The sequence below is a fragment of the Diachasma alloeum genome, unplaced genomic scaffold (genome assembly GCF_001412515.2).
Source record: "Diachasma alloeum isolate Michigan unplaced genomic scaffold, Dall2.0 Dall_scaffold_00914, whole genome shotgun sequence".
In the NCBI taxonomy this organism is placed as follows: domain Eukaryota; kingdom Metazoa; phylum Arthropoda; class Insecta; order Hymenoptera; family Braconidae; genus Diachasma; species Diachasma alloeum.
The window spans coordinates 492,241-516,810 of NW_021681032.1; the positions used below are offsets into that span (position 1 = coordinate 492,241).

The 24,570-nt window shown below is 36.2% G+C and overlaps 3 protein-coding genes across 10 annotated transcripts; 2 read left to right on the forward strand and 1 right to left on the reverse strand.

Annotated features, from left to right (window-relative positions):
• Positions 1-523: 523 nt before the first annotated feature.
• Positions 524-10,813, reverse strand: LOC107045372 (synaptic functional regulator FMR1). 4 transcript variants are annotated; one of them, XM_015267648.1, is made up of 16 exons: positions 10,721-10,813; positions 10,244-10,296; positions 9,724-9,874; positions 9,485-9,648; positions 9,223-9,388; positions 8,846-8,916; positions 8,440-8,487; positions 8,291-8,362; positions 6,366-6,513; positions 6,152-6,289; positions 5,670-5,708; positions 4,715-4,858; positions 4,426-4,633; positions 3,596-3,820; positions 3,215-3,310; positions 524-2,915 (listed from the first exon to the last, which is right to left on the reverse strand). In XM_015267648.1, the coding sequence occupies exons 1-16, from the start codon at positions 10,769-10,771 to the stop codon at positions 2,728-2,730; spliced, it is 1,962 nt and encodes a 653-aa protein (XP_015123134.1). In that variant the 5' UTR covers positions 10,772-10,813; the 3' UTR covers positions 524-2,727. The 4 variants fall into 4 exon arrangements, with proteins under 4 accessions (XP_015123134.1, XP_015123131.1, XP_015123132.1 ...); XM_015267645.1 differs by lacking the exons at positions 8,291-8,362; positions 8,440-8,487; XM_015267646.1 differs by lacking the exons at positions 5,670-5,708; positions 8,291-8,362; positions 8,440-8,487.
• A 1,766-nt stretch (positions 10,814-12,579) lies between these two features.
• On the forward strand, positions 12,580-16,922 carry LOC107045316 (odorant receptor 13a). 3 transcript variants are annotated; one of them, XM_015267537.1, is made up of 10 exons: positions 12,580-12,761; positions 14,148-14,267; positions 14,440-14,557; positions 14,634-14,714; positions 14,823-14,898; positions 15,208-15,309; positions 15,652-15,742; positions 15,811-15,947; positions 16,379-16,511; positions 16,670-16,922. In XM_015267537.1, exons 1-10 carry the CDS (start codon positions 12,618-12,620, stop codon positions 16,718-16,720), a joined length of 1,053 nt encoding a protein of 350 aa, XP_015123023.1. In that variant the 5' UTR covers positions 12,580-12,617; the 3' UTR covers positions 16,721-16,922. The 3 variants fall into 3 exon arrangements, with proteins under 3 accessions (XP_015123023.1, XP_015123021.1, XP_015123022.1); XM_015267535.1 differs by having other exon boundaries at positions 14,634-14,898; XM_015267536.1 differs by lacking the exon at positions 15,208-15,309 and having other exon boundaries at positions 14,634-14,898.
• A 704-nt stretch (positions 16,923-17,626) lies between these two features.
• Positions 17,627-23,747, forward strand: LOC107045309 (Golgi integral membrane protein 4). Of its 3 annotated transcripts, none has more exons than XM_015267525.2 (8): positions 17,627-17,956; positions 19,030-19,212; positions 20,071-20,555; positions 20,757-20,864; positions 21,997-22,457; positions 22,580-22,659; positions 23,232-23,265; positions 23,367-23,747. In XM_015267525.2, exons 2-8 carry the CDS (start codon positions 19,032-19,034, stop codon positions 23,380-23,382), a joined length of 1,365 nt encoding a protein of 454 aa, XP_015123011.1. In that variant the 5' UTR covers positions 17,627-17,956; positions 19,030-19,031; the 3' UTR covers positions 23,383-23,747. The 3 variants fall into 3 exon arrangements, with proteins under 3 accessions (XP_015123011.1, XP_015123010.1, XP_015123012.1); XM_015267524.2 differs by having other exon boundaries at positions 23,497-23,747; XM_015267526.2 differs by having other exon boundaries at positions 23,232-23,747.
• The last annotated feature ends 823 nt before the right edge of the window (positions 23,748-24,570 follow it).

Below are 24,570 nucleotides of genomic sequence, written 5' to 3' on the forward strand. Positions count from 1 at the left end.
ATGGAATAATTTTTTTTTCCATGGAAACTACACTTCTTCCCCTTTAGAATGAGCCTAGATTGATCTCAATTTATGAATTTATTCCAGAGTTAAGAGTATCACAAAAAAAGTCAAAAGGGGCCGTTTTACCCCACTCTCCCTTATTCACAACTACAACAGGATATTTACATTATTTATTGTTATGTATATAAAAAATAGGGGCGGGTGGGGTAAAATGGACACTTTCGGCTTTCCCCCGGAAAAAATTCAAGATCTGGCACTTTGGCCCCGGGTGAAAAAAAATTTTTATTTCGACATTTCTCGCGCCTCCGAGGGTTTCATTGGCCTCTCAATCGTGAGTAGATACAGAATCAACTAAAAATCTGAAAAAAATTTGGAAAGTTCACTTTTTTAGGAAGATTGATGAAATAATTTATAAACAACAAGGTAAAAATAACTGCCGGGAATTTTATGGTAATACAGAGCCAAATTATTTCCATCAAGATGAACATTACGAATATCCAGGGGGAAAATAAAATGCAAATTATGTACAGAAATGTTTTATTCCTTAAATTATGCACAATTGCAATCAATACAAATGTATCTGAAACAAGCAAGTTGGGGGATATCTCAGTGTTCATGGGCTGCCAAAAACTCGACCTTAATCATTATTTTTTCTCATTTCAAACCAAATTGGCAGCGCACACAGTTCCGTTTACAATTATTTAAGGTGTCAAAATACGTACTTTGTTTAGTTTTTTTTATTTATTAATCATTTTTTCTTTGCAATCAACCATCATCAGTGTATACGTTTATTGCTTTGCAATGATTCATTTTGAGACACGTCCGATTAAGTTGTTGTCATGTCCGGAAGAAGAGATTAAAGACAACTGTTTTAAATTGGAACAAGGCAACACCGCGAGACAATTTAAAACCGCTGACTAAGTGATCATCTATTACTTTTGTATTTTTTTATTTTTACGTGTTTTTTAAAAGTATTTTTAATGATTTTTTTTTGTATTTTTTGTTTAATAGCTTAGTATAGTAAAGCTAATTTATTTGTTCAGACATCCACATTTTTTTATGATTTTTTTTTCGTATCTTTTCGACTAAGTAGTAATATAGTAATAAAGGTAATGCGCTAAATCTGCACTTTCAGCTAGACTTTAGATATCATAAAACATGTATCATTGTTTTTTCCTCTTGTCTGGCACATCATACATTGGTATCGCTAAATATATTGATTTTTCATTCTGTGAATCTGTTTTTTTTTCACATGTTCATTCACTTTCTTTTTGAAATTTTAGTCATTTCCATCTGCCAATTAGCAATTTCATAATTTTCTCTAATCAATCCAGGAATCATCATTATTGACAGATTATAGGTATGACGAGCAAAAATAATTCGTATAAATTAAGGAACAATAATTATGTCGTACAAAAGGACCAAAAGCCATTAATTCCCTTCAAATATCAACCAACAAAATGTTTTTCTCTTCACGATTTTTATCGCAATTACAAACTAATCACTCAAACTGGAAACATAATGATGGGTTAATAAAAAAAATTGAGGGAAAAATAGTAAATCTTGGACAAAAAAAGGAAAATAATAGTAATCAAATAAGAAAAAAAAAATGTTGGATAAAGTTGTTAAAAAACAATTCAACATTGTGCAATTAGAAAGTAATGAGGAAACATCATTGGGAGCCGATAATTCGTTAAATACGAAAATTCAATTTACCAAGCTGCCGATCACAATTCGTAATGGATGCTAATTTCACTCGGTTTATTTTTATTCATCAATCACATCAAATTTACCTCGTCAAACGACCCTGTATCATAACCATTGTTTCACCAATTACCCCAAAGCTCCCAGAATAATTGAATTCTTCCTTTCACGAGTTAAATTTGACTGATCCTCTGTTTAGAATCCCAATAAGATCAACCATTGAATCACTTGATCCTGACGAGAGACAAACATCATTTTATTTCTCAATAAAGGTCGTTGATCGCCATCGAGACACCGTCTCGTGGCATTTTTTTTTTTAATCATTTTTAAAAAACGTGAGGCACGGTTTCATAATCCGGGAAGGGTCTCAAAACATTTATGTCACTCACTTACTCAACGAAACAAGCCCTGTGCACACGAGAGTGCAATGCCACCTCCAATAGATATTCATCATCCCCACGCTCTCAATCAATATCCCAATGAATGTGTCCATATTTATCAAACGCAATGACAGTCAAATGCCATCATTTTTTTTTTTTCAAACTAAACCATGCATGGATATTAATATGTCGTTAAATGTTTCTTTCATCATTTTTTGTATTCGTAAGAACGATTTACTTTAACGTAGAATGATAAATGATTTTACCTTTAATTTTTCTCAATTACTTATGCCTCATCAAAACAACTGCAGTTGATCCTTAATATTGGTAACAAACAGTGTTGAAGAACGAGTAAGTAAGTAGACTAAGTAATCATTCTCCGTTGAATCATTATCAATTAATTATGTTGCGTTCCTCATCAGTTCCTCTCAAAGTCCTTGAATAATCGGGTAAAGCGTCATGTATCCAATTAGCTCAGATGATCCAGCCATTTCTTCAGAGTAGTCAGTGTTTGTTATTTTCTCGGTAAGTAGTTGTTCATGATTTTCTCCGATGTTAACGGTTATTTATTCTCCACTCAATCGTGTCAATCCTTCTTCTACTCTTCGGGGGCTTGAAGAAGATAGTTGGGGGATAGCTATTAGCCACTGGTACCATTTACCAGGGTCTCCTTGGGCTTGTTGTTGGAGGAGGTGCGCCACTGGGGTTGACGACGATCCCTCTGGCCTTTGGGACCCTGTGGACCAGTGCTATTGGAGTTTATGACGTCCTTCGAGGAGGGGGTGCCTTCCTTCGTTACACCGGGCTGGTCGGCCTGTCCTGAATTGCCTGGAGGGAATATTAATTGGCTGATGTCAATGACTTTAAGATATTATTTCACGAGGAGGTGAATTGTTATGGGTGAGTGACGTAAAATGGAACTGCTTAATCTCCAATATCTCCGGATCAAATGATGCGATTTGGATGAGACAGGTTTCATTTTAAAACTTGAAATAATATCTTAAAAATGAATGAAAAATTGTGGAATTCCACTCAGCTATTCTTGCGTTATTGAAGATGAAAGACAGTTCATTTTAACTCTCTTTCGTTTTCCACATAAAAAATTGTGTCTCTACTTAAATAATAACCTTTTTGACTGGTGTCTGGTGTAGCACTGCGTCTTCTTGATCGTATCTGCCTTCGTCTGTTCCCCTTGGGCTTTCCCTCGACACTCGATACAGATTCTACACACGTATTACAAACAAACCATCGTGACCATCCGTGTCTTCAATTATCTACGTTAATCTGTTAGTTGATTAGTTGATTGATCCCATTGGAGCATGGATTGTGTTAAGCGTGCGAGTGGTTAATGAATCCTGGAGAGCCAGGATTTCTGGGTTAGATGGTCACAAGAGTTTGTCGTCTAGCCCATGCTGCATTCAAAAGCTCATTGGTGACGCTGTGATGCTTGATGATGGCGAGTGGAGGAGGCAGGGTGAGAGAGGGATGAAGAGTTATTGATTAATTACCTCGATCGATGCTCGATACGTCTTGGCTGTCGAGGACAGTCTCTTCGTCGTCTGTTGTTCGACGTCTGTCGTCTCTACGATCGCGTCGAGGTGCAGGTGGTCTTCCCTGTCTGTTGCCTGGGTAACTTCCTCCACTGCCACCCTGATGGCCTTGATGACTTCCTCCTCGGGGGGGCAGATCTCTCACTCGCTCGTCGTTGCCGTCCATCGTGTCTCTACGATTGCCTGGGGAAGTTGTGGGTTGACAAAAGACAAATTCAAATCATTTTTTTATCGAATGAAATTAATTTCAAAGCAGCATTTTTTACTTGGTGAGTCTTCATTAAAACAATTTTTGATAATTTTTTGAATGGAAAGAATGGAGAGTTTGATGGAGAATTGAGGAAATGAGAGTTTTTGGTAAATATATCAGGGTCCTCATAAAATTCTATAATCTCTAGTGAGTTCGCAGAAATTTATGGAGGAAATCAAGAGGTGAATGGACTTTTTATCTGGATAATAAGTAAACGATTAATATCATCATAATTTGATGATAGAAATCGCTGAGAAATTTCTTGAAATTCCCGTGGAACTATCGCTTGATAAAAATGCCCAATCTCACAGTGGAAATCATTATTTTTAAAAATGTGAAAAGTTCGGTAGTTAATTAAATTTTTAATCAATTAATTTTTTTTTTGGAATTCTGTGAATTTCCATGGAGTAATGGATTTGAAAATTGCAATTCCCATTAAATTTTCCGTAAAATAATCAATTTTCAGTGAAATTTCAGTGGAACTGTCACTTGATAAAGTTTTGAAGAAGAATTCCATCCCAAATGGAAAAATTGTTACCGGCATTGTGTCGTGCTGGTGCCCTGCCTCGTCCACGTCCCCGTGACTGTCCACCACGTCCACCACGACCTCCACCGCCCTCCTCAGGCCCCGATGACATACCCCGCCTGACAGGTGGAAAACTGGGCATCGGTCCCGTTGTCGAGCCATGCATGCTTCGCAACTGTTGATCTATCTCCAATTTCTCTTGTCGAAGTTGTTCAACTTCCTGGAAATCCCCATGCAATCATGTCCATCAAATTTGCTCTTGTGCACCATTGGAAAATTTTATTTTATCAATCAAAATTACCTTTAAGTGTGCTAAATGATATTCCAACAGTACTTTTGCATTCGCAATACTCTCGACTGTCCCAACAAAAACGAACGGAACCTGACCCTCTTCACGAGGAATCGTCGGCTGTGGCTCATTGTCACCCTCGATTTTCACTCGAACCTGTAGTAAAGAATGCAAACAATGAATTAATTCAAATGTCTAACGATTTCACGGATGAAAAACTTTAATTGGAAATTCTAGAATTTTTTCTGAAAAATAGCATTGGAGTTTTATCCGTATTTTATTTATTTTTATAGCAAAAGCCAATAGAGTGTGGTTTTTCCAGATGAATTATTCTCTTGAGATTTTTTCTAGCAGAAATGGATAAGGATAAGTGAATAAAAGTGGGTAATTAGACATCTATTGACTTTTATAAAATAAATAAAGTTTGCATGAAATTCTAATAGAACTCCTCAGAGAAAGCGTCAGATTTTTCACTCAATTTTGTTTTTCATCCGTGCCTTTATCCAGATGAAGACACCCAGATTAGATCCAGACTTTATCCTAAAAAGTGAGAATGATGAGGTATGAATTTTTGTAAATTCAATATCAAAAAATCGAACAAGTAAAAATTTTTAATAAGCAATTACCGTCATTTCTATTCAAAGCAAATTGAGATCAACATCTCGGGGTGTTTGACAAAAATAAGAAAAATGAAAAGAAAATCATTTGCAAAAAAATCCAAATTTTCCTACCTTTCGTTTCAATTATTAAAATGGCTTTTTCATAAGTTGATAGAAATGAAAACTGGCCCGAGTGGTTCATGTATACATTCGTGTATAATTTTCTCAAGAATACTAGTATTATTCTCTCCTCAATCTAATGATCACTGATGTTTTCTCTCTTTATCCCACAATTTAATCTCTCATTTGTTTGTTTTTGATGGAAAAGATGAAATAAAGGCACAAACAATATAAGGTAATATACTTACTCTATCAGTATGTACATTCCCACTCGAGCCAGATGTAATCTACCGAAAACAAACAATGCACTGTATGTCACATAAAAAAATCCTCTTAAAAAGCAATTGAATCTTGAATCCTTGATTAATTTTTCATCTCTTTGAATAATTCAACTACTAATTCGATCGTTGCAATAAGTAAGACTAGATTATAATCGAATCTTCCCCCCCAGAGTCTGGTCCATTGTCGTTTCAATCGTTTATTTTTAGTATAATTGAAGAAAATCAATGTAACAAAATAACACAGATGATTAATAACACTCATTGTAAAGTAAAAATTGTAAACAAAAAAAATGTATCTCGGTCTTGCTGAACCGTGGATAACTCTTGTGGCATTCATAAGCAGTTAAAAAAAGTCTCAAAACTTATTGCAAGCAATTCATTGTTGATTCACGATTTGAAAAATTATAAATAAATGGGGATGAGAATAAACGTGATAAATAGCTACTCACAACACCGCTTTTATCCACTATTTCCTGAATAATGCGGCCATTCTTTCCAATAACTTTTCCCACGAGGACTCTTGGCACTTGTATGGACTCCTCACTGTACTCGAGCATTGAACGTGCTTTCTTCACAGCCTCGTGAGTCTGCAATGAAAAATTTCATCGTGTTCAGGTGCATTCAGTCGTACCAATGGGTAGAATTGTCAATTGGCGATATTACCTCGCCGTATATTTTGAATGTACACGAATTCTCTTCCAACTCGATATTCGTTATTCCCTCGACTTTTCGCGCCTGCTGGATGTTTGCCCCGTGTGCACCGATCGCCAGACCCATCAGGTCTTCACGGACATTGAATTCGTCTGTGTATCTGATGACAATTGAAATTTCATAGTTTTAAATCGTCAGGTTTTTATTTCGTTTATTTTTGACGAGTCGAAATATTCAGGAGAAAAATATTCTATTGGATTTTTTTTTCTGCAAATTTGTATTGAAAATTATTTGATTTTGCCAAGTTTTTAGAACATTTTTTATTAAAAAAGTCAATAGATGTTGTTTTTTCTGTACAACTTCTTCTCTTGCAATTTTTTTCATGAAATGTAGTGGAAAAAAATTGGAAAATTTACGTTCAAGTTTTATTATTTTAAAGATCTCAAAGTAATACTCCATGGATAAATTTTTTTATTCATCATTTCCTGTGCTGTGAAGACTTTTTGAGTTCTTTCTTTTCTAAAAAAAATCGCCACAATATTTTTTTTTCGGATTCCAAGATAATTGTCAGAACCTTAACCTCTATACTTTTTTTTTCTAAAGCAAAAATAGTGAAACTCTCATGATACGAATGTGGATGTTCCACAATGAAATTTGCAATCACATCTATAAAAGCATGAAACAAAAGGAAGTCGTGTCATCTGTCGTGATAAAAAGCTGAAAACAACGGAGAAAAATATAGCGCTGTAAACAATATCCTGTTTCTCAAGCCCACTAAACATCGCGTGCAATTGGAGCCCATGCATATGAGATTATGAATTCTATGAATGCGGATCGATATTCTCTCACTCCGTATCAACTAAAAATAAAACATTTCTCTTTCGCGAATTGTTATGAATGAGTGACGCAACAAGTGATTCTGGGATGCTGAAGGCTCTCGTTAGGAACGGATTTGATCGAGAGGTCAATCTTACGAGAGAGGATCGTCAGTCTGAAATTGCACTCGAGCTAAATTCTATCATCAACAATATTTAATTTTTTTTGTCATTTAAAAAAAAATGAAAAAAAAAATTAAATATTGCTCATGATGGAATCTAACTCGAATACAATATTTAATTTTTTAACAATGCATAAATCAGCATTGAGGGAAAAAAATGGAATTAACTTAATTAGTATACTTCAGTTTTTTTACGAAGATTTCTGCTTCAATTTTGTCATAAAAATTGCGTTATCCCTAGTGAATTCAGAGATATATCCAAAAAATGAACTGTTCTAAAAAGAAATTGAATTAACCATTCCAACATTTCTCAGCAGAATTAATTAACTCCTAAACATTTACACTAAACAATCGGAATTATCGTATTTGTTTTCCTCCAGATTTGGTGAGTGGCTGAATCATCCCATATACTCAATAAATCTCTAAAAATATATCAGTGTATCTCAAACATTGGCAGGCCAAGAGTCCCCCATCGTGTACCTGAAGGACAATTATCCAGCAATTGTCTCAATCAATGAATAGTGTTACGACTAGTGACTCTAGTTTCACTGTACCCCAGTGTAATCCTCCCACAATCGACACTACGACAGCATTGTATCAAATACAATAAAATAAAAATAATAATCGATATAATTTGCTCCATGTAGAGTACGTGATTCCAAGCAAACATAATGTTTGTTTAATCGTGAATGAAATTACACAAACACTGTAGCATGCACATGGTAAAATAAGTGTTGAATTTCATTGATTTCATTTAGTTGTTATCTTCTCGCATTCATACGCTCATTGAATTTATCTAAATTTCATAAACGGCATACAACTCAAGTAAAATCTACCATTGATTATTGAATTATTTCAATTGACGAATTTGATCGATGGAACAAACTAAAACGAAATTAATGAATCACGGAGATCGCGATCAAAATCGATGACGTCTCACCTTGGATTTGATCTGGCCCCTGCCTCATAGTCTGAGACACGCTGATATATAAAGTTTGATGATCTAAATTTGCTGAAAAATGAGAAAGATAATTCAAAATTGAAAAAAAAAAGCCCGAGATAGCGTTGACGTTTCTCAAGTTCAATTACCTCGATTCCATTCTGTCTGTTTTAATTTCGTTTTTTTTTCTTCTGTATCTTTAATAAAGAAAATTAATGATTGAGTTAAAGTAATTCGTCTACCACGTCACCAAATCCTAACGAAAAACATTAACGAACATCTATGGGAACGTCGAGGTCTTGCCTAGTTATTAAAAAATGGTAAATAATGACTTTGAAACGAGTTGATGTTAAACCACAGACAGGATGGCAAATGGAATGGGTGCGGGGCTGGGTTTTGACAGAGAGAAAAAGAGAGAGAGCAAAGAGATAGAGCAAAAAACCCATAATGTGATACTTGAGTTATTGCGTTGAATGGAGAATATTATTGCATTGGAAGTAAAATGCAAGGAGAGAAATATGTTGAGCGAATAGCAATGGCATTTGTTTTGCTTACCCCCCGACTGTCTGGAGCTTCGTGGACTCGAGTTGACGAGCTGCTTCTTCTGTTCTTTTCAGCAGAAGTACCTGGGAACATTGATTTATACATAATTCATAGTGGCAATCACCTTTTTCAACATTTTAAATTGTCACATTTGGTTGATTATTGAATTATATTTAATTAACTGTTCTGGGAGGCATTTTAGGAGATGTTTTTTGTTGAGAATTTTGTCAACTGCAAAAAGAGTACCTCAATATTATTTTAAAATCACTTTTAATCGAGATAATAGAGAAATTAATGAATGACGAAATGAATGATAAAATGGCTCAAAATAAAAAATCCTCAAAAATTTCTCAATGAGGGGATTATTATCATCGAAAGGGGATAATTACCTTCTGCGAAAGATTTCGGAAGTGCATTTCTTGTATCATACTACTGTTCCTGCGGAGGTTCTCATTCCGTGAAATAGCCAGGAGTATTCCTCTGTCAGCTATGTATCGACAAACAGCTGCACCTATCGCTTTCTGGAATTTCTTGTGTACGTTATCCATTTTTGCGCTAAAAAAAATCAACAATTATTCAGATTCCCCCGAAAGATCCCCAACCGATGAATTCTACGAATGAGAAATGATGAAAAAAAAGAGGAGATCTTACAATTCTCTGAGCTCTTCAGGTACATCAATCTCGATCTTGTGAAACGTATTCTTATCAATCGGTGGATTTGTGTTTTTCATTCTGACACGTTCCACAGAGACGATTTCTGTGTAACTGTACTCCCAGCCGAGGTATTCAACAACTTGAAAGCCCCCTTTGATCATCTGAGGAGAATAAAACCCATGAAAAATGCAGATAATTCGTTGACAGTGCACTTGGCCCTTGAAATTAACATTTACCTTAATGATCGCTTTCCACCAACCACATGCCTCCTGATCATTGGCCCTCGAGTACACCTCGATCTCCTGATTCTCCTGGAATTCTGGCTTCGGGCCATCTTTCATTGGTAGACGTACTTGAGCAAATGGAAACTTTGATTCTGGCTGCCAGCTGCGATAGAAATCAAAATGTCGAGCTATTGTCAACAACTTTCCCCCGGGAATTCATCAATAACTGGGGGGAAAATACCTCCACAATGTCTCAAACGACGAATCATGGAGTTTACAGGTGCAAGGGAGTGCATATATACATGAACACGGAGGAGGAACAAAGGAATGCGACTCAACATTCTTTTGTTCGACCATCCCCGGGAGAAAATAAATCACCAAAATGGAAAACCTGGTGAATTCCAGATGATTTTAAAGACGAAGACACTGAATCAAGGGGAATACTCATTGTCAAGACATTCTCAGAGCTGTCTACATGTCTATTGATAATCACCCCTGATTGAATTTTAATAAAAAATCATAATACACTCACTCATTGTCGAAGGCCACCAACACTTCATCCTCGAAAACATCGGTGACGTAGGCCTGAAAAAACAGCAACAAAAATGCGTGAAAAATTGTCGAAATAATCGTCTGAATGCCATCAACATCTCGAGTCGAGGCGAAAATTGGTCGCCAAAATGATAAATTCACGTCAGAATAATCCCTCGGAAAAGTGCAATTCTGGGTGAATGACGATTGGGGCTGATGCCAATGGGGATGGGAGATTGGGCAAATGAACTCGGTGAAATAATAATTCGACAGAAAAATCACGCCCTGTCAAATGGGGAGGACATGGCGTCGTACAAGCCGCGCGTTGCTCGTTCCAGGATTCATGTAAAGCCATTGAAAAAGTCTGAAGTACAGGGGCTTAAAATCGAATAAAACAACAGCTGAATTCTCGAAAAACCGATGAATGTCGGGATCCACGAATTAACGTTATTTTACTTATACTTATCACAGGGCAAACCTTATAATACGCTCCGTTTTCGCCGCATACTTCGACTGCGAGATCCTCCATCTTGCTTATATGTGTGACGGGACTCACTACGATCTGCACGAGTTGGCATCCAGTACTCAATTCGTGTTTATCAACCAATTTGACGTTTTCATGGAGGGGAACGAGCGACAGCGGAACTAGTGGCGGGAAGTTGGGCTCGTTGAATTTGAATTTAGTGGGGCTGTTTTATTCATTTATTCATTTATTTTTGTGTTCAGGAGGGGAATTGCAGTGGCTCTACCCGTAGGAGGCTATTTATTTTCATTAAGGCCCGGATGGATCATCTTTCGAACGTTATCTCGATTGTTTTTACATCTTCATAATCTAAAATACATGACAATTTCCACTGGATTTTACGGCACGTGGGTGTCCCTAAAAATTATGATTGCATAATGAAAAAAAGGAGAAAACAAATTGAACATTTTCAAAGAGGATTTTAGATCGGGAAATGAGTCCGACAGGGGGGAAATTGCAAAGGGATGATAAAGGACGACTGAACAACCATTAGAAACTGTAAATTATTAATTTGCAATTTTAATCATAATTTTTGAAGACTCCAGGGCAATAAAAAGAAAATTAAAAAAATTATGGCTGCATTTCAATAAAAGAATAATAAAAGATTTTTTTCAATTTTAAACGTATAAGATGGAAAGCAATTTAAAAAATCGGCTAAAAATTGATTGAATTTAGCGTTCAGAAGATCCTCGTCATTTCTAAAATAACTGTGTGGGGGTCAAAATATGAAGATGAAAGGATACGAGACAATGTTTGAGGGTCAAAATTATTTGTCACCATATAAGAGTCAAAGTATGAGTTTCAAAATGTAAGGGTCAGAATATAAAGATGAAAATATACGGATGAGTATATAAGAGTCAATGTGTAAGGGCCAATTTTAAATTCCAAAATAAAAGGGTCAAAACATACTCGATCCTCGATTTTTTCCAGCGCGAACGCTCCCCCGCTGTCCCGCCTTTCCAGAAGATCGCAAATGTAAACTTCTCTAACCGTAACTCTTCGAAAAACTGGTCCCACGACACGAAGAGAAATATTCAATAAAAATGACGTATCTTTTCCGTAATTCCGGAGCGAAATGCTTCTAGAAAATTGTACGGAATTGTCACGGAGTTTTTCCGGAGCGTTTCGCAATAATTTTTATCTGAATCTGCTGTGGAAAATTACGATACCATCACTTAAATTTTCAGAGTCGATTCCATAATCGGTGAGCGAGTTGAACATTTGGAAACACAGTCGCATTCGCCGAATCTACGGTACCGAGAGTCTACCGTATTTTCCGCATTACGAGTCTCAATTAGGCTTCATTGAATCCCTTTTCCGAGAGAACCGACGAACCCCGCGGACCGGTGAAAGTGGCGGACGCTGCGGTCTCCGGTCCGCACCTGACGTGTCCCACGTCGCGTCCTGCAGCTCGCAATTGCGCCGTCAAAGCCAAATGTTGCGTTTCCCCCGGGGTATAATGACCGCGAGCTGGGGAAATAGTGTCGTCGAAACGCCTCGTCGCCATGGTTTCTCTATTTACCCCTTTCGAATGATTGACACTCGCCGATGCGTGACCCCTGCGCCTTCTTCATCATCCGCGGCGTCTGGAGGACCGCGTACTATGCAATCGGACTGTCACCGCCAGCTGTCCCGCGACATTGTCCGATAATTGCACCTTTTGTTCCTCGCCGTGGCGACTTCCTAAGAATCCCCGAAGTATGCAATTGACGGTGTCAACGCCAGATGCTCCGTTCCGCTGAGTCAGAGGTGCCGCGTCGTCGACGGGGGTCTCCGCGGACTCGAGGGGACGCGGCTTCTTACACTCGCGAGGACAACCGCAACGGACAGAGGGCGAAGAAACGAACGCACGATGGACTTCTGGGACCAAATATACTTCAAACCTATGAAGATCGTGTCCTGCTTGGCTGGACAATGGCCCTACCAATCGCCGATGGAGCGAACCATCATCAGGTCTCTGTTGGTTGCTGCTGTCGGCAGCCAAATAATATCTCAGGTAGAGCCTTGAGAGCAATTAAGGAGCGAAGTGGTAAAACGGTTTGAAGTTGCTCTACCCTTCCGGTAAATTCAAAGATTATTGAAAATGACAAAAAACTTCCAGAAAACTCGAAAAAATGCGACGTTATTATCGTACGACGAAATTATCGTTTTGGTTTTTCAACACGGAGAGAAATATTCAATAAAAATTACGTATCTTTTCCGTAATTCCGGAGCGAAATGTGGTTGTAGGAAATTTTACGGAACCGTCACGGAATTTATCCGGAGCGTTCCGTAATTTTTATCTGAATCTCTTGTGAAAAATTACGATACCGTCACTTAAATTTTCTGAGTCGATTCCGTAATCGGTGAGTGAAGTGAGAGTTCCATAATTTTTTCTGAACATTTCTCTCCGTGAACGAAGAAATGTTTAAGAATCAGGCTTTAACTCAGTGTCTTATGTGAAAATCAACACTTCCATTGTAATCAAAGTTTAAAATCTGAATTTTTTTTTCATCAGATGTGAAAAAATCGAGAAATTTTTTGACACCACAGAAAAAATTATCCACGGTTTTGCAAACAAGTTCTGTTATTCATTTGAAAGAACGGAATGTTTGAAAAAATATCAATACTTCGCGAAATTTAATTTAGATAACATTGACTGGGTATGAATTTTTTCAACATTTTCCCATGCAATTTAATTGAAAAATTCAAAAAGTGCGATGTAGCCCGGGCGAAAGGTACAGCTACTTTAAGTCGACTTATCTCGCAGTTGAGTTTTTGAGGAATATTTCCGAATCTATGGGAGATAGCAAAATTTTCGTGACTACATTTGTTGTAGCTCTCAATCGGTTCTACAAAAAATGTTATAACGAAAATTTTGCTATCTCCTTTAGATTTCGGGATATTCATCGAAAACTGGTTAATAGGCAAAATTGGCTTTTACCATTTTACCACTTCGCTACTGAATTGTTCTCCCATTTCGCTGTCTCTTTCTCTCGCGTCTTTTATTCAGGGGAAAAGTCGTTAATTGCATCCGACATTTGTTGTTCATTCCTCTGGAAAACCCTCGGCTTTAGGAAGAAATGAAGAAATCCTCGGGAAAGAGTTCAATGATATTTCTTCATAAACCATTTTCACTGACATAATTCGATATCAGTTATTCTAAATCCAGTAGTTATCAAATCCATTGATAAGTTCTTCACAGAATGTGAACTGAAGATATAATTGGGCTTACGAATTTGCAATTTATATATTTTATGCACCTCATATACCTTGTAAATACCATTTAGCAGCTGATAGCCCTCGTATTGACATCTCTAATGGTTAAATTAAACAAAAATCGATATTAAACGAGAGGATGCACCGAAGTTTTCCGTTTTATCACTTTAGCACTCGTTTTTAGATTGCAGCAGTTGCCGAACACTCGAACGATCTCGACTTCTTCATGGAGCTAGTCCCTCCCTTTGTTGTTGAACTCACATGCTTCACGAAGATGATCAATTGCTTTTTTTTCTTGGGTAAGGTGAGTAATTACTTCCGATTCTTTCGCCTTCTGTTGAAATTTTTCCCAAAATTCCATCAGTTTTTCACCGATTTCCATTCATGATGCTCATTTTCCACCTAATTATTATTATATTGTTTACATAATAGTAACAAATGGGTTTGTGTATTGTCTAATGATACTAATTTTTTAGATAAAAATTCTATTGGAGCAACTGCAAGAGAATTGGAAGTTTTTTCCAAGCGGTCGTGAGAATGAGTTGCTTCGCGAGCATTCTCTATTTGGATTTCAAATGTCGGTGTTGTTTATAGGTGAATAAATATATTCTGATGGAATATCTTCAGTATTGGAGTGGATGTGATTTATGATTGATCGCATTTTTCACAGGAACTTTATACATATCTGGATTTGTTTTTGGGACGCAGCCCTTTCAAGCCATTATTTTACACTTTGTTCTCAATTCGAATGGTAGTGTGCCACATCAGTTTCTTTTTCCAGCTAATTGGGGGCCCATTGATGCTGATAAATACTACTTTCCACTCATTTCATTGTCCGCTTTATCTATTTACTGTGTAGTTACAATGCTCGTTGCCATTGACTGTGTCTTCTACACATGCTGCGGGCATGTTTGTGGATTATTCGCCGCATTAGGGTAATTATGTCTGGCGATGTGACGAATTAAAATTCAGTAGCGAAGTGGTAAAAGGAGATAAGTCAATTTTGACTATTGGCCAGTTTTCAATCAATATCTCGGAATCTAAGGGACATGGCAAAATTTTTGTTATAACCTTTTTTGCGGAGCCGATTGAGTGCTACAACAAATGTGATTAGGAAAATTTCGCTATCTCCCTTAGATTCGGAAATATTCCGCAAAAACTCAACTGGGAGATGAGTCGACTTATCTCAGTTTACCACTTCACTACTGAATTGCAGAACAAGTGTTCTTATTTTTGTTTGGAAGGCATTCAATAGAGCATTTCAATTTCAATAATGATCCGCAATTGGGAGACGATGGATTCGCATTTCTTCGGCGATGCATTCAGATACATAATAGGGTATTAGAGTGAGTAAGCATGAAACTTAATGTTATAAGTTCATCCGTTGAAAAATCTTTCTGATGATAATTAACGTGACGAAGTGAAATTAAATGAATAGCTTGGGAGGAACTTTCAAGAGTAAAGATATTGAATTCAATATAAGCAGAAAAAATCGTGAAATTTCTAGTTTCATTGGAAGTTCAAGAATATTCACATATTCACTCGGATTTTCCAAATTTCTATTAACTTTTAGAAAATAATTCAATTGAAATTTAGTTTCCATCGATATTTTCATAAAATTGTCTCATAAAATATGTCATTTTTAATTTTAATAATTGAGTTAACTGAACTTTGTATTTTTCTCACAGATTCATAAGTGTAATGGAGGATGTTTTGACGGTCAACTTCTTGATAATGCTCGGATCTGTTACGATGGCGATGAGCTTAACCGCCGTGCAGGTGAAAAAGAATCAACACTGGAAAATAAAATCAACGTTACTCGATTAACTGTCAATTATTCATAACAGATGGTAATTAATTTCGACGCCGTAGTGAAACTCTTGAAGAACCTGGCATTCGCTATCACTCAAGTTACCCAGCTTGCCATCAAATGCTGGATGGCTCAGCGGGTCATGGATATGAGTCTCAATATCAAATTCAGCCTGTAATAAAAACTCATTCGTTTGTATTACTTTGAAATAAAAAAAAAATTACATAAAAACCTAGCGAATTCACTGGGAAATTCTGTCGGATTTCTATTGCACCTTCCCCCAGTTTTTGGCCGGTTCTATTGAAAATTTTTCTATTCTACAGAAAAACTCAATAGAATTTGATTTTTTATACAAATTATTCTTCGAGAATTTCTGTAGAAATTCTTCGGCTTAAATTTTCCAAATTGTTTTGTTTAATATTTTTCAATAATCAAAAAGGAAAATATAGTGAAAATACTGAGAAAATTCATGTCGCAGAATTTCTGTAGAAAAGTCTCAATTGAAGAAGTTGAATAGAAATCCAATAGAATTTTCTATCGAAATCGCTAGGTTCCCTGTGAAATCCTTTCGCGTGAATTCGTGACACTACATTCATTTTTTCCAGTATTAACTCGAAATGGTACCTCGCCTCTCCGAAAACCCAGAAATTAATAGGATTGATGATTATGAGAAGTGAAATTCCGTGCGAGATTACAGCTGGCAAAGTCATCGTTATGTGTTTGGAAACTTTTTCATCGGTAAGATGTTAAAAAGGCTTCAAGCCCTGATGAAGTGGGTGGGCCTCATCCTGGGCCAACGCCTAAGAAATTCCATACAAAAACCTTTTCAGACGTATGGCCCTAAGTGCAATCAGACCAAATTATTCTAAAAAATATTGTATAACATATAATTGCAGACTGTAAGGCTCTCCGCATCGTATTTTACAATGTTCCTGGCTCTGCGATAAACATTGAACTCAAAGAAGAACGTTTGATAGTACAGGGGGATTCCCCTTAGTTTTCTGCTCACGAGCTCCACAAATCGATTTTCTATCGACGAAAAATCGCAGGAGTCACTCCTTGGGGTGCTCATCACTAAAATATATTCATTTCCTGACGGAAATTTTTGTTTTTGTGTTTAGGGGAGGGTGGGATAATAAACGACTTTTTAAAAATTATTCATAACTCAGAAACAAATTGATCAATTGAGCTCAGTTGAGGCTCGTCACAGAGGGAAAGAATTGTTCTTTGCATTGAAAAAAAAAGATTAAATTTCATCAACATTTCAACCCCTCATTAACATTAAAAAAAAAGTTAAAAGAGTCCGATTTACCCAACCTCCCCTATATTAATTTTGGTCATTTGTTTTTGAGATGAACAATAAAATAGACATTAAATATTAATTAATGATCAATATTTCAAATAGTTGTGACTGAAAAATGAATTGTTCAGGTCCCAAACTTGAGATTGGGAGATGGAAAAAAATTCATGCAAATTCCTTATTGTAGCCGACCGATATTAATTCTTCAATCAATGCACCTATTGAATCGATTGCTGACGGTTTGCCGATGATCGAAGTGCATTTAATAACGTTTGATAATAATTTCTTGAATTATAAAAAATTAATCAAGTTTCGCCCATGTGTTTAGCCTTCAGCCGACAAACATGAAAAAGAAATATTTTTCCAATTTTTTTTTTGAATCGAAGCGAAATCGTTTGTAGTTTTCAAATCAATAACTATCAATGATTGATGACGCATTTCATCAGTATCAATCATTTACGGTTCAGCTGGCTCACCCATTCTCATCATGTGCCATCACTCTATAAGGTAGTTCCCCTAATTATCCAGTGCGTCCCAGCGGTGCCGACGGTCCATTGGTGGGTGTAGCACACGGTCTTGTGGTGTAATAACTCCCGACACGAACTATTGTCAAAATGTACACTACACGCTGAGAACAGGTTTTGGTGCTCACCGCTGCTCCGTTTTTGACATGTTTTCGGCTGTTTTATAACCTGGATGCGGTGTCTCAATAGTTGATCGGCGACGGGCATAATCTCAAGGTCGCTGTCTCTTCGCAAAAGAGAAGCACAGTATTCTCGACGCCGAGAGGGTCTGCGAATTGTGTGGCTATTCCCCAGGAACATCTGTCACCCACACTTCGAGGATGGCAAATTAGTGGAGGAATAACTGTTAATCTCAGGAGGTGAGGCCTTTGTTTATTCCTTCGCCACTCACAGTCGATTGATAAATTTATTTCGGCGACTTTTGTCACGTGTTTTGCTCAAATAGGGGAGGTTGGGGTAAAACGGACACTTTTGACTTTTTTTTAAATGTTAATGAGGGGTTGAAATGTTGATAAAATTTGATAATTTTTTTTTTCAGTACAAAGAACAATTCTTTTCCTTTCTGACGAGCCTAAACTGAGCTCAATTGATCAATTTGTTTCTGAGTTATGAATAATTTTAAAAAAGTCTAAAGTGTCCGTTTTACCCCACCCTCCCCTAGTCGTCTTCACTTGTGAAATTATTGCTGAATTGTTGTTATGAAAATAGGATGGAGTCAATGACTTTCCTTAATACTTGAATTTTTGATAAATTTGTTTCGAAAGTTTTTTTCCGTCAAGAATATCTCAAGAATATAAGTGAAAGGATTCAGTTTAATAATAATAAAGTTCATTATGAAATTTAAATTATTACTCCATTCGTTACTTATTATATTTATTACTCCATTCGTGTGAAATTACTGCTGAATTGTTGTTGACTGTTTTCGTAAATTTACGTCAAACGTGAATGGAGTTGACCCCAGCTGATCTCTCACTCCATTCCCAAATTGATGAGTTTATTCAATTGATTTCCCTCTTCAAGAAACAGTCTTGCCCTTAAATTCTGAATGGAATTTCATAATCTATTTTTTTCCATGATTACGACATTATTTTCTTTATTATGAACTTATCAGCCCATTTGTGGAATTATTATAATATTCTAGCTTTACTGCGGATTGTTTTGCTGAAAATGTCTAATGGAAACTATTTCATAGAAAAATCAGGAGAATTTCGTCTTTCTTAACAACTTTGTCTGTCGTAAAACATTTTCTACATTCTTTGACTTGAAATTTTCAAGTTTTTTGTTTCATTCTTTTCAATGGAAGGAAGACGAATAGAGCGAAAACAGCTAGAATCTTTGAAAAAGCTCATCTCAAAAGAATGAGAAATACATAAAAATCAAATTCTACTTTAAAAAATGGTTTTTAATCGCTGAATAAACTCTTATTCAACAGAGATGAGCGGCTCCCGTCTCGGTAGGGGTCGTGGAGGGCGCCTGGCCATTTACGGTGGATGTCTAGTGGTGATGGTATTAATTGTATTTCTTTATCGAGCTGCGACAACGGAAATGACGAGATTACGAGACTTACACGTTCAATGTGCCCATCAGCAAGAAGCATTGGCAGCACAGCTCCAAGGTATCCACTTCATTTTGCATCACACAATTCAAACAGCGACTCCTGCTTATTAATAATTATCTTGGTGGAAAATTTAGTTCGCCAACACGACGAGGAAAGTCCCATCATTCGTCAAATATTAACTTTTACTTTACTAGCAGGAGTAGTATTTATACTCTACATAAAAACTTCTAGTCCCGGTTGCACCAAGTCCTGATATCCAAGTAAACCATAGCGTAAAATATGTCCTCGGCGTCAATTACACCCTGGGGGCCATAATTTATCAATATCTAACCCGAAGAGTAATTTTTTATTTATCCTGTAGCCCCTTTTGAATTAACACTGATTTAACCTTGAGATTAAATATTATTTTTCGTTCCTAGGATAAATTTGAGATACTCTCCCGGGTAAAATAATCCATCGAACATCCAGTTTTACTTTTTTTCTTATCTGACGATTTCGTTACCTGGAACTGGTGCAATCGGTGCGGACAGAAAAAATCCCCACGTTTGTTTCGAGATATTCTGCTAAAATTCTTTGTTCTCAAGTTAAATTGACTCATCAGAGCTGCAGCAAAGTGCCACTAGAGAAAAATCCTTGAGAGATAAGACAGTATTGAGGCTTTTTACAAACATTTAGTTCACTCACATGAGTAAAGTCTCATCCTTCTTCAAAAATTAAAATATTTTTGTCGAAATGTTGACTTCACTAGCAGGAGTAGTATTTTTATTCGACATTTGCATTTTTCTATAGGAAAAGTCTCCTTCCTTTCCCCTCTGAGTTAAATTGGCCCATCCCCTTTTACCTCTGAGTTAAATTGACTCACCCCCTTTTATTGAATCGAATTATAATGTGTCACGTTGAATTCTGTTCTTGCAGTAATTTTTGAATACAAAGTTCGTTTGGAGAAGTCCCTCGCGGAGGAGAAAAACTCGAATGCCTTAGCTAAACAAGAGCTCCAGCAACGTGCCACTAGGGAAAAATCCCTGCGAGATAAGGACAGTGTTGAGGCTCTGCAGAGGTTCAACTCTCTCCAGCAGCAGCACAAACTGCTGCAGTCCGAGCAGCAGGACTTGAAGGACGAGTGCGCCAAGAGGGAAAAGCTGGCGTTGGAGAATGCCAAACAGCTGGAGTCCACGCTGCAGGACCTTCGCAGCCAAATTCGAGTGAAAAATAAGGACAATGGGGATAAGGAGAAGTTGATTGAGAGCCTGAAGAATAAATATTTCAAGCTCGACACTGAGAGGAAAGAAATTGAGAACAAATACAACGAGCTGATTAAAAATGATAACGACAGAGATAAAACTATTGCTCATCTCAATAAAGAGGTCTTTCAGCTCAAGCGAGAATTGGATGGAATAAAGGTGATTATTCTCTACATAATTATTAAAACATTGAATGAAAATCCTTGAGGAAATCGTCATCAATTGACTTTCATCGATGAAATATCGATTAAAAATTGTAGAGAAAAATTGTATAATTTTTTCTGTTGAATTTTTTCACAATTAATAATTTTTCAGTTATTGAGTGGACTATTTTTTCTGATAAATTTAATGTTATTCCAGCCATCTTGCAAAACAACATCTTCAGACCCTAGTTTATTATATCCACGTGCGTATCAATTGAACATGCAACAAAGTGTAGCACCCAAAATAGCCTCGTCTCGGTCGCAGGTGAGTTATCCAAGTAAAAAAAATGACAATCCAATTCCCATCCAGGCACCAAGACAGGACAGATCTAATGATCAGCCTCAGGGAGACAATCTTCTTGATAATGTTGAGTCTGATCAAGGTGATAAACCGATCGATGAACGAGGTGCAATGCACCATGACTTACCATTGCCGTACAATAATGTACAGATTAACAAGCCAGGGCCTGATGATGTTGGGAATTTTAATGAGAAGCAGGAGAAGTCTGTTCTGCCCATGCCAAATGCGGATGAAAAATAAAATTTCTGGAATTTGATGAACTTCTCAGTTGTTGATAAATTTCATGGGTTGTGGGTCCAGCTTCACTGATTATTGTACTTATTTCAAGGGACTACGTCTTTGTTTTTTATTTTTCTACTGTTAATTTTAAGAGAAGAATTTATGTTCATCTGTACTTTTGTTAGTAATTGATCCATCAAGTCTTTTTCAATGTCAGGGGTAATATTGTTCTGAAAAATGTGCCTATGCTTAGTCCATGTTATCTGGAGAATTTTAATAAAATTTTTATTATTTCTTAATGCTTGAGTTCTTGTTTTTTTTCAACTGTTTCTTTGTGCTTTTTTTGGGCTCCTGTTGTTCACTGCAGTTGGGGTTTGCATGCTACTTCTTGATGTTGGGGGTGACAATGGGTGTGAGAAAAAATTCGGAATTGAGAAATTCAGAAATTAAAGAATAATCAATTAATTAAAAAACGATAAATTGTGATGAATTATTGAATTTTATCGGATTTAATTTTATAATGAGAAATAAAAGAGAAATTATTCTCAAGATCATAATTTATGCAAAAAAATAAAAATTCATCTCTTTTCTGTAAAAAATTCTGTACTGAAAATCGTGAGGCAAAGCAAAATAATTTTTACTAGAATTTCTTGCTGAATGAAATTTCATTTCAGTTCCATCCCTGAACTGAAAAAATTTTTGAAAGCGTTTTTTATTCCGCTAATAAATAAAAAATGAACGAATTCATTCGAAAATGTATTCGAAATTCTTCGTATTAAAAAAAAACGATGCAACGACCCAATGACTCTCTCCAATCCCTAAAATTGTTCCAAGATCCTCAAGTATTCTCACACCTAGCAATTGCTTAATTTTCCAGGATAGTTCGACAACGAGTCTATCAAAGCAAAGCATAGAAAGTTCAACCAGATCGATAAAAAAATTCGAGCCATCGTCAACGGAAAGACCCCAACTAGTTAATTTCCCCGCTGCCCCAATGAAACAAGTGTCGCGACTTAAATTGCCCATGGGTGTAGTCCCCATTCCCAAAATGCTGGAGGAGAAGAGAACGAAACAGGAGAGACTGAGCTCAGCTGAGAATAAAAACCCCCAAGTTAACGAGCACGCGTCAAAACTGGAGAATACCGACGACAAATTGCGGAAGCAAAAAGCCCAGAAACTCTTGGATAACAATTTGCATGACGAAGTGGGACGGAATGATGATGGGCACGCTGGTGAGCAGCACGATTTCAACCAGAAAGATAATGCGCCGTGGGTGCTGCGGGTGAAGCCGGGCTTCCAGGAAATTGGCGAGCTAAATCGTGACGAGAAAATTTCTGAGTGAGTTTTCGCACTTGACTCATGTCAGTTACAGTGCGAATATCTCGTTATGTTGATTTGTCCGCTTTGCATGCAACATTTTATCAGACTCGGGGTATTTATATTCGTTTTTTGAATGGTAGGTTGGACGACGGACGACTTCAAGATGTTGAAGAGCAGGATGATGATTATCGAGAGCCACCGCTGGGGGAGGAAGAGCAGGGTAACAATTTTTTAATTGTATTGGGACAAAATTATATTTGCTTCAGACACGAAAAAATTAATAGAATTCGATTTTTCTATTCAAATTATTCTATTGAGATATTTTCTAGTGAACATTTCAATAGAATCAGCCAAAAACTAAAAGTTTAATAGAAATGCAATAGAATTTTCTTGTGAATTCGCTATAATTTCATTATTTCATAATTTAATAATAATAATGATAATAATAACAATAATAATAATAATTTAACTTTATGGGGAATACTATAGCCGTAATTATAGCTATAAATATGCAAAAATATTAACGAAAATATTCTAAAGAAAGAAAAACAAAAAATTAATGTAAATTACATTCCATTTAAATTGAAAATTTGAAGTTTGTCAATGAATTTTGATAATTTCAATCATTTACACATTTACGTTGATGTGCATTTCATTTACGTCCGAAGTTTTCTATAGAAGAAATCAAATGTAGAAATTTCCAGCAAATTTTTCATATTTATTGTATTCTGGTGATAATAATTTATTTATTAACTGTTGATTATTGAACTGAACTCGTTATTTTTCTTTCAGATGAGGACGATCAAATAGAGGACGATCAGATAAAGTAATTAATAGCGTAGAATTCATCATTGGCTCTCCAAAATTGTGACACAGTCAATGTAAATCTCGAACTATCACACATTCATAAATCGTATTTTTCCATAGACCTGGGGACGACTGACAAACTGTTTGCGAGGGAACCGAGTGACACTTAGACATGTCCCAATAATGTATTTCTGTTGAAGGAAGTGCTGGTGGGATTCCCTTATTTTCATTGCCATTATCATGATTTCAGGTGGAGAAGAATTCCCGGGTGAACAATTGCAAGACTGTTCTAATATTTCGAATTATCTGTACAAAACATTCGGTTCTGTTTCAACGTCGATTGCGTAATTGTATGCGTTATGGATGGAGTAATGCGCGTAATTAATTCACTCTAGATTAAACGGACTTATTAATCTCGAGGTTTATATGTTTTTAACAGTAAAATAGCGAAATGTAAATAAATGACACTGGAGTTTTAATAAATGAGGTTGTTGGTGGCTAGTTCGTGATTTATTCATTCCTAAAATTTAGGGAATTTAATCTCAAATGGAATTTATTTATTTTATTATTTATTATTATACATCAATCATTATTCTTTATTATTTATTCATTTTTCAATAGATTTTTTTTTCTGAAAAAAGTTCACGAATGTTTATTTTTATGTAGAAATGCTCGGGCATTAATTTTTTACGTTCGCCTTGAAATTTATAATTAGAAATGAAAAATAAAGTGGAAAGAATGTTTATATACTATAAAAATTTCTAAAAATTCGTCATTTTTTTCTAGTTTCATCGAAAATTTCCCAGCCTTTGCAAAAGTCAATAGATTTTTATTTTTATATATGATATGACTCATATAAGATGGTGAAGTATTTTATACAGAAAGCCTTGAGTATAAATCTTCACCTTTTCCCTCCGTATTTCATATTTTCCTCACGACAAAATCCAAGGAAAAATACTCGGGCAATTCATACTGAAGAATTCTAGAAAAAAATCTACACCTATTGACTTTTTCCTGTAAAATATTCTTTTCATCTCGAGGTTCATGTTTTTAACAGCAAAATAGCGAAATGTAAATGAATGACACTGGAGTTTTGATGAACGATGTTGTTGATCCAATTCGTAATGAATTCATTCCCATTTGGCTTTGATACAATTCAAATTAGGCCGGTTGAATGCCAATGATACGGAGCATTATGCACTCCGGAATAATTAAATTTTTTATTACCGCGATCGAGTGTGGGCGTGCATAACAGGAGCACTGTGATCTTCTGTGCATACGATAAATCTTGAGTTTTCAATTAGCATTCCCACTGAACTTATTC